Source organism: Urocampus carinirostris, chromosome 13 (genome assembly GCF_059441175.1).
Source record: "Urocampus carinirostris isolate Australia breed hairy pipefish chromosome 13, RoL_Ucar_1.0, whole genome shotgun sequence".
Lineage (NCBI taxonomy): Eukaryota > Metazoa > Chordata > Actinopteri > Syngnathiformes > Syngnathidae > Urocampus > Urocampus carinirostris.
The window spans coordinates 10916497-10929706 of NC_142361.1; the positions used below are offsets into that span (position 1 = coordinate 10916497).

The window sequence follows — 13210 nt, forward strand, 5'->3', positions numbered from 1 at the left end:
TGCATTTGGCGTACAATTCGGGAACAGCCACTTGAGCAAAACAAGTCCTCGAAGGAAGGGCAAACTTTTTTATCTATTGCGTGCAAAAGATTACGAAAGCCTTCCCCCGAAACTGTGTTATGCCGAAGCATTTCTTTGATGATATAGCGGGTCAAAGCATTGGTTATTTCTTTGTGTCTTCACTAACTTTTTATTTTTATTTTTAAGCTGCTGGTATATATGACTTGTGTTTCCTCTGCACAGGCATTTTTCTTCAGTTCCACGTCCGCTTTGTCAAAACCAAATTAGGTCCAAACAAGTGATGTACCGCCTTTCTATGGTGCAAGCTTTATTTCCTTCTTGTTTGTTGACTCTGGAACTATGTTTACAGATTCTGCCATAATGACTCAATGAGCTCACACGGTGGGTGTGGCATAGTGTGGTGCTTACAAACTTTGAACCTCCTTTATTGGCTAATGCTGTTATTAAAACTTGCCTCTGATTGGCCGGCGCTTTATAAACTCCAACAGTAACAATTGTGGTTGGCCTAAACTCCATCACTTACTACAAAACCTTAAAAAAACTGCAGTGCTTTGCAGTTTCACAACCGCACTACGTCAAATCGCAATGTCGATTCGATTTTGGTTAATCGTGCAGCCCTAGTTCAGGGGAAAATAACTTTCACATAGGACATGATACGTTTTAATTTATTTGTGCCCTTTTTTGTATCTCCTTGAGTTGTCACTGTGCTATTAAAATTAATTTGATGTTCTGAAATCTTTGCGAGTGATAAGTATGCAAAAAGAAGGAAGCAAATACTATTTCACGGCACTGTATGTGTTAACAGTGTGTGTCTGTAAAAAAATGGATTCGAGAAAATTATTCAGTCAACCAGAAGCAATGCCACTGGCTAGTGTACCTAATAAAGTACAAAAAAGTGACATCATGTAAAAAAAGATGTGGCCTGACTACATTTGTGTATAAGAGATGTTCTCTGTCTTACACCGGAGGTGCCCAAAGCGCTACACGGGCACAGCTAAACGGCCTTTGATCATAGGGTTTGATCATAAGGAGACACATCACTTGCCCCCTGGCCCTCCGTTCGGCACAGTGGGACAAAGGCGCACCGGGCCGACATTCTCTCCTCCAGAATTATAGAGAAAAAGGTAAAAATGCATCATCGAGGGGTGACACAAGGTGTGGGCTTTAGATCTTGCTGGAGGTCGACTAGGTATGTTCCCTTTTTCCTTGACTGCGTTTCTCTGAAAGGTCCGGTTTACTTCACCCGGATCGTACTTGCAACAAGATGCTTGTTAAAAACATATCCTGCATAAAGGAAGACTTGGAAACAATGGCAAGTATTAACTTTCAATTTTTCATACTTTTTGAATCTGTTTTTTAAATTCATTTGGTCTGTGGTAGCTGGTGGAAAACACAAAGCTCTATTGCCGAAATGTGCTTTTTCATTTGGGTCAGTGTATCTTATAGGTGCAAGTAACAAAAACTAAAAACAAATAGCTCACTCAATAGTGATTCAAACTGATTTCTCTCATATGAAATTACAATCACGAAAATAAAGTAATTAAATCCCAAGTCTGTTTCTTACCTTGTAATTGTTGATAATTAGTGAGTGATCAAAGTCATCTTATCTGCAATTTTTTCATTGCAACTAACGATTACTTTAATATTGGATTTTTTAGAAATGTCAACATATTGATTACAAATGTTGATCAACACCTTACGCATTGCTAAATATTATTATCAATCTGCTCTGACTGATGAAGGAAATCAGAAGGTTACATGAGCATGGGGATTATAGGGCTTTCAAGAAGTATTCCATAATTAAAATAATTAAATTATTTGGTATTGATTATCTTTTGCACCTTTGAAGGTAATTAAAGACATTATTTATTCCCAAAAAACTATCGTACTTCAAAATTTGTGACTGCATATACATATATATATATATATATATATATATATATATATATATATATATATATATATATATATATGAGTGACTGTTTTGATGGAGACACTATCCGCTATGGTATGCAATTTTGGAGTCAAGAGCAACTATCTTCTTCGGAAATGACTAAAAACACCAGTTTAAGCTATGACTCATTTTGTTGCTGTCATGAGAAAAAAGTGCATCCATTATTTTAACAATTATTTTATTAAATGTTTTTTTTCACTTGTTTACATAATAAATACATGTTTAGGTTATAAAGCATAAGACCAAAAGGTATAAAAATAATACTCAAGTATTGAGATATGTTATCACTTTCTTATTACAGCAACAATATTCATCATGATAACTACTGGAATTCCTGATTTGTGTTATTCAATCTTCTTACCTTGAGATATTATTTAATATGTAAAATTGAAATGGCCTCATCATCACTTATTTTTTGGGAAAACTATAAACACAAGACCAATTTCAGATGCCCCCATAGTCATGTAAAATGCCCTGAAATCGTAAGCCTGTGACATACCGGGTTTTTCCTCATGGCCCCGCCCACTGCCCTCGCTGCTTTAGGATTTCCTGCCATCTCAGCTAAACGTTTGTAGGAGACCGTCTCCCCGACTTTCACGTCTCTCAACAGGACATGCAACACCCGACTGCTGAATGTGTCTGTGGGAAAGATGAGGGAGAAAGACAATGTATTAATTATCCATATTTCATGTTGACAATATCTGTGTATTGTTTGTTAGTGCTACATTCATTACAACCTGGTAATCCTTTTTAGTTTTTTACAGTTTACTTTTTAATATACTTTAATTATTTTATATTTTATTGGTATTGTTAATGCAACATCTATTGCAGCCTGGTCATCCTAGAACGGGGATTACCTCATGTGTGGTTCACGAGGTTTTCTCCATTTGACTCATGCTGAGGTTTTTGAGTTTTTCCTTGCCATCATGTAGGTTTCAGATGAGATGGTGTCATAATAGTCTGTAGTTTGCAATAATCTGTTGTCTGTGCAGCCCTTTTAGACTCCTTCTGATTAAAGACGCTATAAATGAACATGACTTGACTATCAAAGTGACAGTTGCCCCAAAAAGTTAAAATTCAAAGCAGGGGTCTCAAACTAAATTTATTTAAGAGTGGCATTGGAGCCAGGGTCTGGGTGTGGTTGGGCCAATTTGGGTTTTCTACAAAAAAAAGGTTGGATAAAAAAAATCCACAATTATCAAATATCCGTTTTAAATTTGCTACACGTAATATGATCTAAAAATAAAAAAATAAATATTCAGGATTAATATGAAAATAAAACAGTAAACATGTCATTGTATTTGTAGTGCAAACAAAAACAAGTGCTAAAAAGCGCAAAGAAGAATACAAATTACGGACACTCAACAGAGCTAAAATGCAACTTTTTTTTTGCCCAGCCTTTTGTAAAAATGAAAATGAAATTAAAAAAAAGGGGGGAACAGGAAAAATGTGGTTAGCGCATGTGCTGCACGGTTCTGAGGTCACGAGATCGAACCTCCTGTGTGGAGTATGCATGTTCTCCCCGTGCTTGCGTGGGTTTTCTCCGGGCACTCTGGTTTCCTCCCACATTCCAAAAACATTCAGTTCAGGTTAATTGGCCGTTCAAAATTGTCCCTAGGTGTGAATGACTGAGCGAATTGTCTGTCCCTGTGTGCCCTGCGACTGGCTGGCAACCAGTTCAGGGTGTCCCTTGCCCACCGCCCGAAGATAGCTGGGATGGGCTCCAGCTCCCTCGTGACCCTACTGAGGATAAGCGGGGGAGATAATGGATGGATGGATAATGAAAGAAAAAAAAATGGAAAGGGGAAAAAGCACAGGAAAAAAGAACAAAATATGAATAAAAGTAAGGAGCAAAAAAGTAGAAAAACTGAGAAAAAAGTAAAATAAGGAAAGAAAAGAAAATATAAATGGAAAAGAGAAAGAAAAAAAGGAAAGGACAAAAACAGAAAAAATTAAAAGCAAAAAAATTGTAAGAAAAGAAGGAAAAATATAACAAATAAAGAAAAAAGAAAGGTTTTTTTGGAGGTAGTCGTATAAGCAAGAAGGCCGGCAATGATGTCAGCTCACTCTAGGTGAGCCTCATCTTATATTGCCGTAAATTCCGGAATATAGAGCGCACCTGATTATAAGCCGCACCCACCAAATTTTAAGAGGATAGCCGCTTTCGTACTTACACAAGCCGCACCTGTATATAAGCCGCATGCACCCACATTAAAACATATAACATAATCACAAGATTAACCCAAACCCCACTTCGAGTCCCGCAATTTTAACTGAGGGGAATTTTGTAGAGGTTTATTGTTCTATATTCTTTATCAATTATCCATTATCGGTCGAATCATAATACACTACAAAGCCAAAAGGGCGAGACACTTGCTCCCAGCCAAGAGGCTGATTAAAGGTCGTAGCCACAGGGCCAAGCAGCGATCAGTGCGAATGCACCGTTCCCGGAGATACTGCAATACCGGGCCGATGCATGGAGTGGACAAAGCAAGCTCTTATTCCAGCTCCCAATTGCAAAAAACAACTGGACATAAGGCATAAAGTACTAAGTCCAACAACCACAGTCTGACTATAAAGTACGCAGTTCCAAAACCACAGTACACAGTTCAAAGACCACAGCTGGCAAAATAACGGAAAATGATACCGGTAGTTATCATTGGTTGCAGACTTGCAGAGTCCGGGTCCCGTTAAAAGAAGTGTATATTTCCAAAGTCAAGGGTGGAAAAAATATATATCCACTATTGTCTGCCGTGTCCACAAACACTCACCTTTACCGGTCCCCACTTCCCGTCATCCCCCGCGTCTGTTACGCCCCTTCTTTTTAATTGGTCAGTGCAAAACTTATCAGAATAAGTGTCCAAAATAAATACAAATAAATACATTACAAAAATATACAGTTGCATATACATATTATACATGGTTACACATATTTACAAAGAAAGACGGTACACCGAGAGAGTTTTTAAAGTTTTAATAATAATATTATAACTTTCATCCCAAACCGTGCCTGTGAAGGGTAGCAAAACGCTACCTAGCAACACGCTAGCAACGCATTAAACGGGTCTGTTAAAAAAAAACATCCCGTACTTGTAGAAACCACGGTGAACCGTCCTCATCTTCCTCCCCATTACTGACGTCATCAATGTCGTCTTCCCCAGTATGGGCAAGAGACTTTGTCATATAGACGACATCCCACGCTACCTTATTAAAAAACACGCTCGCAAGGTAAAGTTTGCGTGCAATAGCTCTGTTTCCTTCTTTATCGGACTGCTCGATTGCGTTTAGCTCATAAGGTGCGTCATGTGCCTTGAACTCGAGCGCCGCTGGCGGCTGATAGAAAAATTACATAAATTGGCCGCATCACTGAATAAGCCGCAGGGTTGAAAGTTTGGGAAAAAAGTAGCGGCTTGTAGTCCGGAATTTACGGTAAATAAATGTACATTTCTTCACCTACAAGCATTTTAAGACACCTTATAGTTTATATTAAAGTTCATGAATTTTTGCTTTTATTTCAATTAATATTGTTGTTTTTTTAAATGAATGTGAGACACAAAATAATACACATTGTCCCTTTAAATTTTCATCTATCAAGACGGGGGCCTGAATTTATCATCTTGCGGGCTGCAATTAGGTTAGGGAGCGTGAGTTTGAGACCCTTGATTTAGGCCACCATGGACAAGTACAATAGAGTAAACAAATTGAACTTTTGACGGGTCCTTTGACGTTTAATTTGCCATTAAGCACCCGTTGCCTGGCTAAATACATGCAAGTCCCTCAATTTGACCTTAGCACTAGTAATATTACGCTACAGTAGCTGATGTGAGAAAATTATTTCCATAGCAGGAGAAAAAAAAAAATCTAGGTTATGCACCAAAAGGTCACAGCTAAAATTAAAAAAGTTGGCTCCTTCATTTAAAAGGATTAAGAGAGGCCAAAAAGACGGCAAATCTGCTCCAGATTTTTAATAATAATAATTTGAATGTTGCATACCATTTGTGGCAGCAGGATGACTTTGAGGTTAATCAGACCAATTTGTCCTTTTAATTGCTTTCTATTCAGAGTCGATTCATTATATCAACTCAGCTTAAATGGCAGAATTCTTCAAATCATCCGCAGCTTAACCGGCCGCATTAACAGCTCTGAATTCATTAGCGCTTTAGGAGTAGATTTATCAATTTTTTTTCTCGCGAATTACCAGGCAGAGGCGGAAAGGTGTGCTTGTCTTGGGTGCGATTGATTATAAAAACAAAAAAAGTCCTAGCACTTGAGAAGAAAAAAAATAATCAACGCGAGTTTCTGGGCTTTTGTTGCGAGCAAAGGACACTTTGCACGCAGCAGAACAAGACGCGAGAACAATAGTCTCGTTATCAAAAGGGGGTGAACTTTGTCTGGTATACACGAGCGTGCATACTCAGTCATGAAAATTCAATTAGAGATCTTTCATTCTCTCTCATTTATATGGTCTAAGAGAGCACATGACAAATGATCTAGGAGAAATCCCCCTAAATTGGCATTGTGTGAAAACATGTCACACACTCCTGTCTCACTTCTACAGAGTGAACATCCTTCGCTCCCCAGGCTCCTCTTGCTACCCCATAGTCACTTTCCGCTACACAAAGTCGCGCCAACAAGGCAATTTGCCTAAACTGGGGGGAATAAGTGTAAAACCTAAAGGGGATACGTTTGATTGATGCGCACCCATGTGAGTTCTTTGTCTTGTACAAGGCCCGTAGGTACTGTTTAATAATTTTTCAGGTAATAATCACGCTGTCAAGCAGATGACGGGCTCTTCCACAGACGCAGTCAATGTTATGACGAGGGTAGACGCTACCCCTGCCTGCCCCCAAATTTCCTTGATGCATTATTCCCCGGCACAAAAGTACGTTGCTTTTTGTCCTGTGTGATGCGCAAGCAGATATCGCCTTGTCACTTCTGCGCAGGTGACAGTCTGCCTAGACTTTAGTGGGTGCAATTCCGGCGTCAACGCCCGAAAGCAAAAAAAAAAAAAAAAAAAAAGTTTGGTGTTTTCACGTAAAAGCATCAACAGAATCTTGATCCATTTTTCAAAGGCAAAGCTGTAAACAAGAGTCAAGTCACATTTATTTTTACAGCCCTTAATCACAAAATGACTCAAAGGACTGCACAGGTTACAATTACACAATCCCCTGATCTTAAAAATACATACGGGCAAGGCAAAACTCAAAAACCTCAACATAAGGAAATTAGAAAACCTTAAGAAGGGCCTCACAAGTGGTAATCCCCTTCCAGGATGACCAGGGTGCAATAGATTTAGCATTAGGTAACAATACAAAAAATAATGAACATCAATAAAAAAACAAAGGTATTATGTAACGTATGCGTACACGTATATTCGGCGATAAAAGTGATCTTGAGCGTAATGCCAGGCTGTGCGTGAAAAAAAAAGTTTTATAAATTACCTTAAATTCGGACTAGGATTATAAACCGCACCCACAGAAAAAAATCAGATTGTACATACATAAGCCGCACCCGACTATAAGCGTATGTGCCACCATTGAAACATAAAATGTTCTCATGTCGGTGGGCTGCCAGACTTTTGATGAGAATAAGTGTCTGAAAATGTCACCAGTCACTGAAATATATCATGCCACATATCATTGGAAAGCTTAAACTCTTGGGATTTAAGATTGGCCATTTCAAAATATACTCATCCGAGAAACCTCAGGATCAGTCTGAAACAAGATACCTGAAAACTATAAAGCCGAGGTAACTCACCGAAACATTCCCTTGGGTCTTCTTCAACTTCTTTGAATGTCCTTTGTTACATCAAGGACAAATCATAGAATCAAACTATGTGAATTATTTACTCCAAAACATACATTAATGCCAACATATAAATAAGAATCCGCCTCAACATGGCGGCGCGCATGGATGCTGTGGCTAGTTGCTCTCCAGCTAATCTTCTATTTATTGCCGTTCTCTTGTCTTTTTTGCTTTCACTTTTGGACACGTGTGGCCAAAAATACTTACAGTAGGGACGAACTTATTCGGTTGGGTGGGCGTCTAAATTTCGACTTTTCGGGCACTTTTTATACCGCCTATGATATACCGTGCGAACTTCAAAGAGATCCGGCATCCTTGTGGACAGCTATTCCTCCTAATAAACGACGACAACTAAAGCTTTACTTGTTGATAACATTATTCGTGATTATAAACTTAACTGTATGGGGTCTTTGTGAAACTTGGTTACGCCCGGATGAGTATTTAGCGCTAAATTATTCTTCACCCCCTCACTACGCGAGTAGCCATGTAGCACGCACGTTGAAAAAGGGTGGCGGTGTCGCGCTCATTTCTGAAAAATCGCTCAAATTTAATCCTCGTACCTCTAATAATTACAAGGCGTTTGAGGCTCTTGTGATGCGGTCCTCTCTATTGTCAATTTATGTAATAACTATCTATCGCGCACCTGGGCCATACACAACTTTCTTAGATGAATTTGCTGAACTTTTGTCTGAACTAGTAACCTATGCAGACAAAATTATAATTATGGGGCACTTTAACATTCATATGAACTCCCCACTCAGTTCACTTACTATTGCGTTTAGGTCTCTAATTGATGCATTTGGTTTTATTCAACTGGTTGATTTGCCAACCCATAAAAATGGAAACACGCTAGACATGATTCTGACTCGAGGAGTTTCAACCTCAAACATTATGGTGTTACCGTGTACTACCGTTATCTCGGATCATTATTTAGTTACATTTGAGGTGCTAGCTAAATGTAGTGTTAAAAAAGCTGAAGGATTTAAAGGACGCAATATAAGCACTGGCACAGTTTCTGAGCTCTTTGAACTCCTTCCTGGAGCAGTTGCGTCCTTTCCTTCATACAATGGCTCGATTGACTCACTCATGAATGAGTTCAATACCACCCTGACTAGTGTCCTGGATTTAATAGTGCCCATAAAGCTGAAATCACGTCCTAAAAGACGCACGCCTTGGTTTACTGATGAAACTAGAACCCTTAAACAAGAATGCAGGAAATTGGAAAGAAAATGGCGCGCTACCAAGCTTGAGGTTTTCCATCAAACCTGGTGTGACAGCTTGTTAAAGTATAAAGCGGCCCTTGCCTCTGCAAAATCGGCCTACCTTTCGAAGGTGATTGCGTCTCAAAAGAACAATCCCAAAGCCCTTTTTGACACTGTAGCATCGCTTACAAGGCAACAGACTATCGCAGATAGTTCGACGCACTCTGCTCATGACTTAATGGTCTTCTTTACTAAGAAGATTCAATGCATACAGTAAGAAATTGCTAAAGAAATTATTAATACCACACTTATTAAAGGGCTGAAATCTACAGATGCACGACAGGGTGGCTGTCCTGGGAAATTGTCCGGTATTAGTGAACTGTCACTTGATGATCTCAAACGGGTGGTGAATGCGGCCAAACCGAAAACTTGCCAGTTCGACCCGCTCCCAGGTTCACTTATTAAAAGTCTTTTTGGCGTCCTTGGACCTTCAGTTCTAAATATTATAAACATATCACTCTCCTCAGGTGTAGTTCCAGCAGCTTTTAAGTCCGCCGTTATTAAACCCACACTGAAACGACCCAACCTTGATCCAGAAATCTTAAGTAATTATAGACCTGTGTCAAACCTACCTTTCCTCTCGAAAGTACTTGAAAAAGTAGTGGCACAGCAGCTGAATGATTTCATATCCGAGAATAACCTTTTTGAATCCATGCAATCAGGATTTAGGGCTAACCACTCTACTGAAACAGCTCTGATCAAGGTAACAAATGATCTCCTACTGGCAATGGATTCTGGCGCTTCATCACTTTTGCTGCTGCTGGATCTTAGTGCTGCTTTTGACACAGTGCACCACAATTTCCTACTATAACGGTTGGAAAAATGGATTGGTCACTCAGGAACCGTCCTCTCGTGGTTTAGATCCTACCTCTCAGATAGGACGCACTGTGTTAAATATGGTGAAATTACATCTGAGTCCTTTAATGTTACCTGCGGTGTTCCACAGGGTTCAGTGCTTGGCCCCCTTCTTTTCAGCATTTACATGCTTCCATTAGGTGATATTATTCGCAAGTACAATATCAGCTTCCACTGCTACGCAGACGACACTCAACTATATCTTCCGTTGAAGGAATCTCCCACACTCAACTGTGGAAATTTGGAGGCCTGCCTCATTGAGATAAAAGAGTGGATGTCACTCAATTTCTTGCGTCTTAACTCTGAAAAGACCGAAATGTTAGTCATTGGTCCATCTAAATGCCGTGACTTATTCTCAAAAACTGCTGTGAACATTGACAAATGTCACATCACACAAAGTGACTCAGTTAAAAATTTAGGTGTCATATTTGACCCTGATCTATCCTTTGAAATGCATGTAAAGAAAATTACTAGAACCGCTTTCTTCCATCTTCGTAACATTGCTAAAATCCGTTCAATACTGTCTCAGTCGGATGCGCAAATTATAATTCATGCATTTTTTACCTCCCGTCTCGATTACTGTAATGCACTACTCTCTGGTCTCCCGAAGTCTAGAATCAAGTCTCTTCAGCTGGTACAAAATGCCGCAGCGAGGCTTTTAACTAAGACAAAAAAGTACGATCACATAACACCGATTTTGGCTAACCTGCATTGGCTCCCAGATAGCCTTAGATGTGATTTAAAGGTTCTCTTAGTATTATACAAAATCATACATGGACTTGCTCCCTCTTATCCTTCAGATCTGATTTGCCCCTATGTCCCGGTCCGAAGCCTACGATCTGAGAGTGCCGGTCTTCTGGTGATCCCAAGAGCAAAGAAGTGTTCTGCTGGTTCGAGAGCGTTCTCCATCCAGGCACCGGTGCTGTGGAATGCTCTTCCCCCTGAGATCCGATCTGCAACCTCAGTGGAAATGTTTAAATCTAAACTTAAAACTCACTTCTACTCCATAGCATATGAATAACCTACTCTTCTCGTCGGCTGAAAAATAGTCTGTGTAATATATTGTAATAATCTGTGAAGCCCTTTGAGACTCTTCGTGATTTAGGGCTATACAAATAAAAATGACTTGACTTGACTTGACTTAAAGATTTCTGTTTCGATAAACAGTGCTTTTTTTATGTAATCCGTTCATTTCGCCACAATTGTCAGTTTACAAATTAAAGAATTGAAAAACTATCCCCAATATAGTAGTAAGGTCTCTCCTTTCGATTGACACGTTTTCCATGATGAGGATCTGTTCATGCTAGCTTTATCCATGCACAAACCGCAAAGTTACATCAAATTTGCATCTTCCTCGACCCATATATTCTACCTGTCTCACTGTTATGCTCGGGTTCCCCTGGAGGCCGTTAGAAAAAAAAATGCAAAAATTAACCGCATCATTGCATAAGCCACAGGGTTGAAAGCTCTGTAATAAAGCCGCGGCTTATAGTCCGAATCTTAGGTCAAATGCATGCAGTCCAAAGAACAAATGTTAGTTGTTAAAACGTTAAAAGGGACAAACGCCAGTTGTTAAAAGTGTTTGTTTTTGAACTGTTAAGAATCGTTAGGTAATTGTATTACGGACTTTTCTTTTGACCAATAAATGTACTTTACGAAATGGTCATATTTGGTTATTTCCTATTCTACTGCTGCTCATGTGGCTTTTTTGGTTCAAAAGAATAACAAATGTTTACCTGATTGACATTTATAATGTATTTGCTTGTTGCTAAAACAATGAGAGATTTATTTCTTTATTGACCTACTCGAGTGCCTAATTGCTTTTTTTATTAATTTTATGTATAAATCAGGAGCATGTTAAATAGAATACCTAATTTTAACCAACCCAATTTTTCTTGTGTTTATTACCATTTGTCGCACGATTAATTAAACGTCATGATAAATTCAAGAAAAAATTAATACTGATTATTCTTCTCAATAGTTGGTGACTAGGCGACTATTAAAATAATTGTGGGGAGTAGTGGGCCCCCTTCCGCGTATCAAGGGACTATTATGTTGTGTTTGAGGTCAGGACCCTCTTTGGATTGGGATGTCGAGTGTTTAGATAAAAGTTGAGGGGGAAGCTCATGTTTACAGATGTCACTGGTTATTACCTAGCAGCAGGCAGGTAATAAGAGGATAAAGCTGGGTCGAAAAAAACAGGCCATTATAAAGTTATATGATTGATTTGCTCATTATTTTTGTTAGGGGAGCAATTTGGAATCGGGGAGGACAGACAATAATGGTAAATTCCATCAAATGGGTCAATAACATATCAAGTATGGAGACTACAGGCTGACAATATTGCGACCAGTGTTGGGACACAATTACTTTTTTCTGTAACAAGTACTGTAACGCATTGTTGGTAACATTTTGTAACTCTACTGTCGTTATTGTTTAGTGCTTTACTATGTGACTCTGCTACTTTACAAATGCAGACCAATAGTTGCAGTGTCCTGCTGACTCCTATTAGTTCATTTACATGGTCACATACCGTACATCCCTTGAAAAGGATGTATATAGTTACCTAAAATATAGTTATGGTGGTGCCGCCTAAAGCAGCACTACGCCAATGCTGAATTTCTTCTTATGTATATATTTTTCCTACCGTACATGCAATACTCGCATGTAAGCCAAATATACAAATATAAAATCAACTACTGAAACCAAGGAGTCAGCTTATATGCACATATTTAGTTATGCATCACGAGTAGCAAATGGTAAGCAGTACATGAGAAGGGGGCGTGGCCAATACAAGAACAACAAATTAACCGGAAATCAGTAAGCACACTTAAGCACAGAATTGATGGTAAGTGTCCTGAAATTTAGTCTTTTTGTTTGTAAAATTGTTTTTGCACGACATATGTACAAACCGGGTAGCATGGCAGCGCAATGGTTAGCGCATGTGCGACACAGTTCTGAGGTCATGGGATCAAACCTTCCCGTGTGAAGTTTGCATAAACTCCCCGTGCTTGCGTGGGTTTCCTCCGGGGACTCCTGTTTCCTCCCACATTCCAAAAACATGCATGTCAGGTCCAAATTGTCCCTAGGAGTGAATGAGCTACTGAGTTGTCTGACTCTGTGTGCCCTGCGTATGGCTGGCAACCAGTGCAGGGTGTCCCCTGCCCACTGCCTGAGGATGGCTGGGATGGGCTTCATCACCCCTGCGACCCTACTGAGGATAAGCCGTGCATATAATGGATGTGTAGAAACCTTTTTTATTTATTCTGTTTTTTACTTGGAAATCATATTTTTTAACATAATATTTACTGTC

General features: G+C 39.3%; 1 protein-coding gene and 1 pseudogene across 5 annotated transcripts in view; both read right to left on the reverse strand.

Annotated features, from left to right (window-relative positions):
• mgmt (O-6-methylguanine-DNA methyltransferase) overlaps positions 1 to 13210 on the reverse strand; it is a 60785-nt gene that overhangs the window by 9222 nt on the left and 38353 nt on the right. For all 5 annotated transcript variants that reach the window (XM_088351272.1, XM_088351271.1, XM_088351274.1 and 2 more), the window contains exon 5: positions 2475 to 2614. In XM_088351272.1, the coding sequence (XP_088207398.1) occupies positions 2475 to 2614 (140 nt within the window). The remainder of the gene's footprint in view (positions 1 to 2474; positions 2615 to 13210) is intronic.
• Positions 4407 to 4551, reverse strand: LOC148353723 (U2 spliceosomal RNA; annotated as a pseudogene).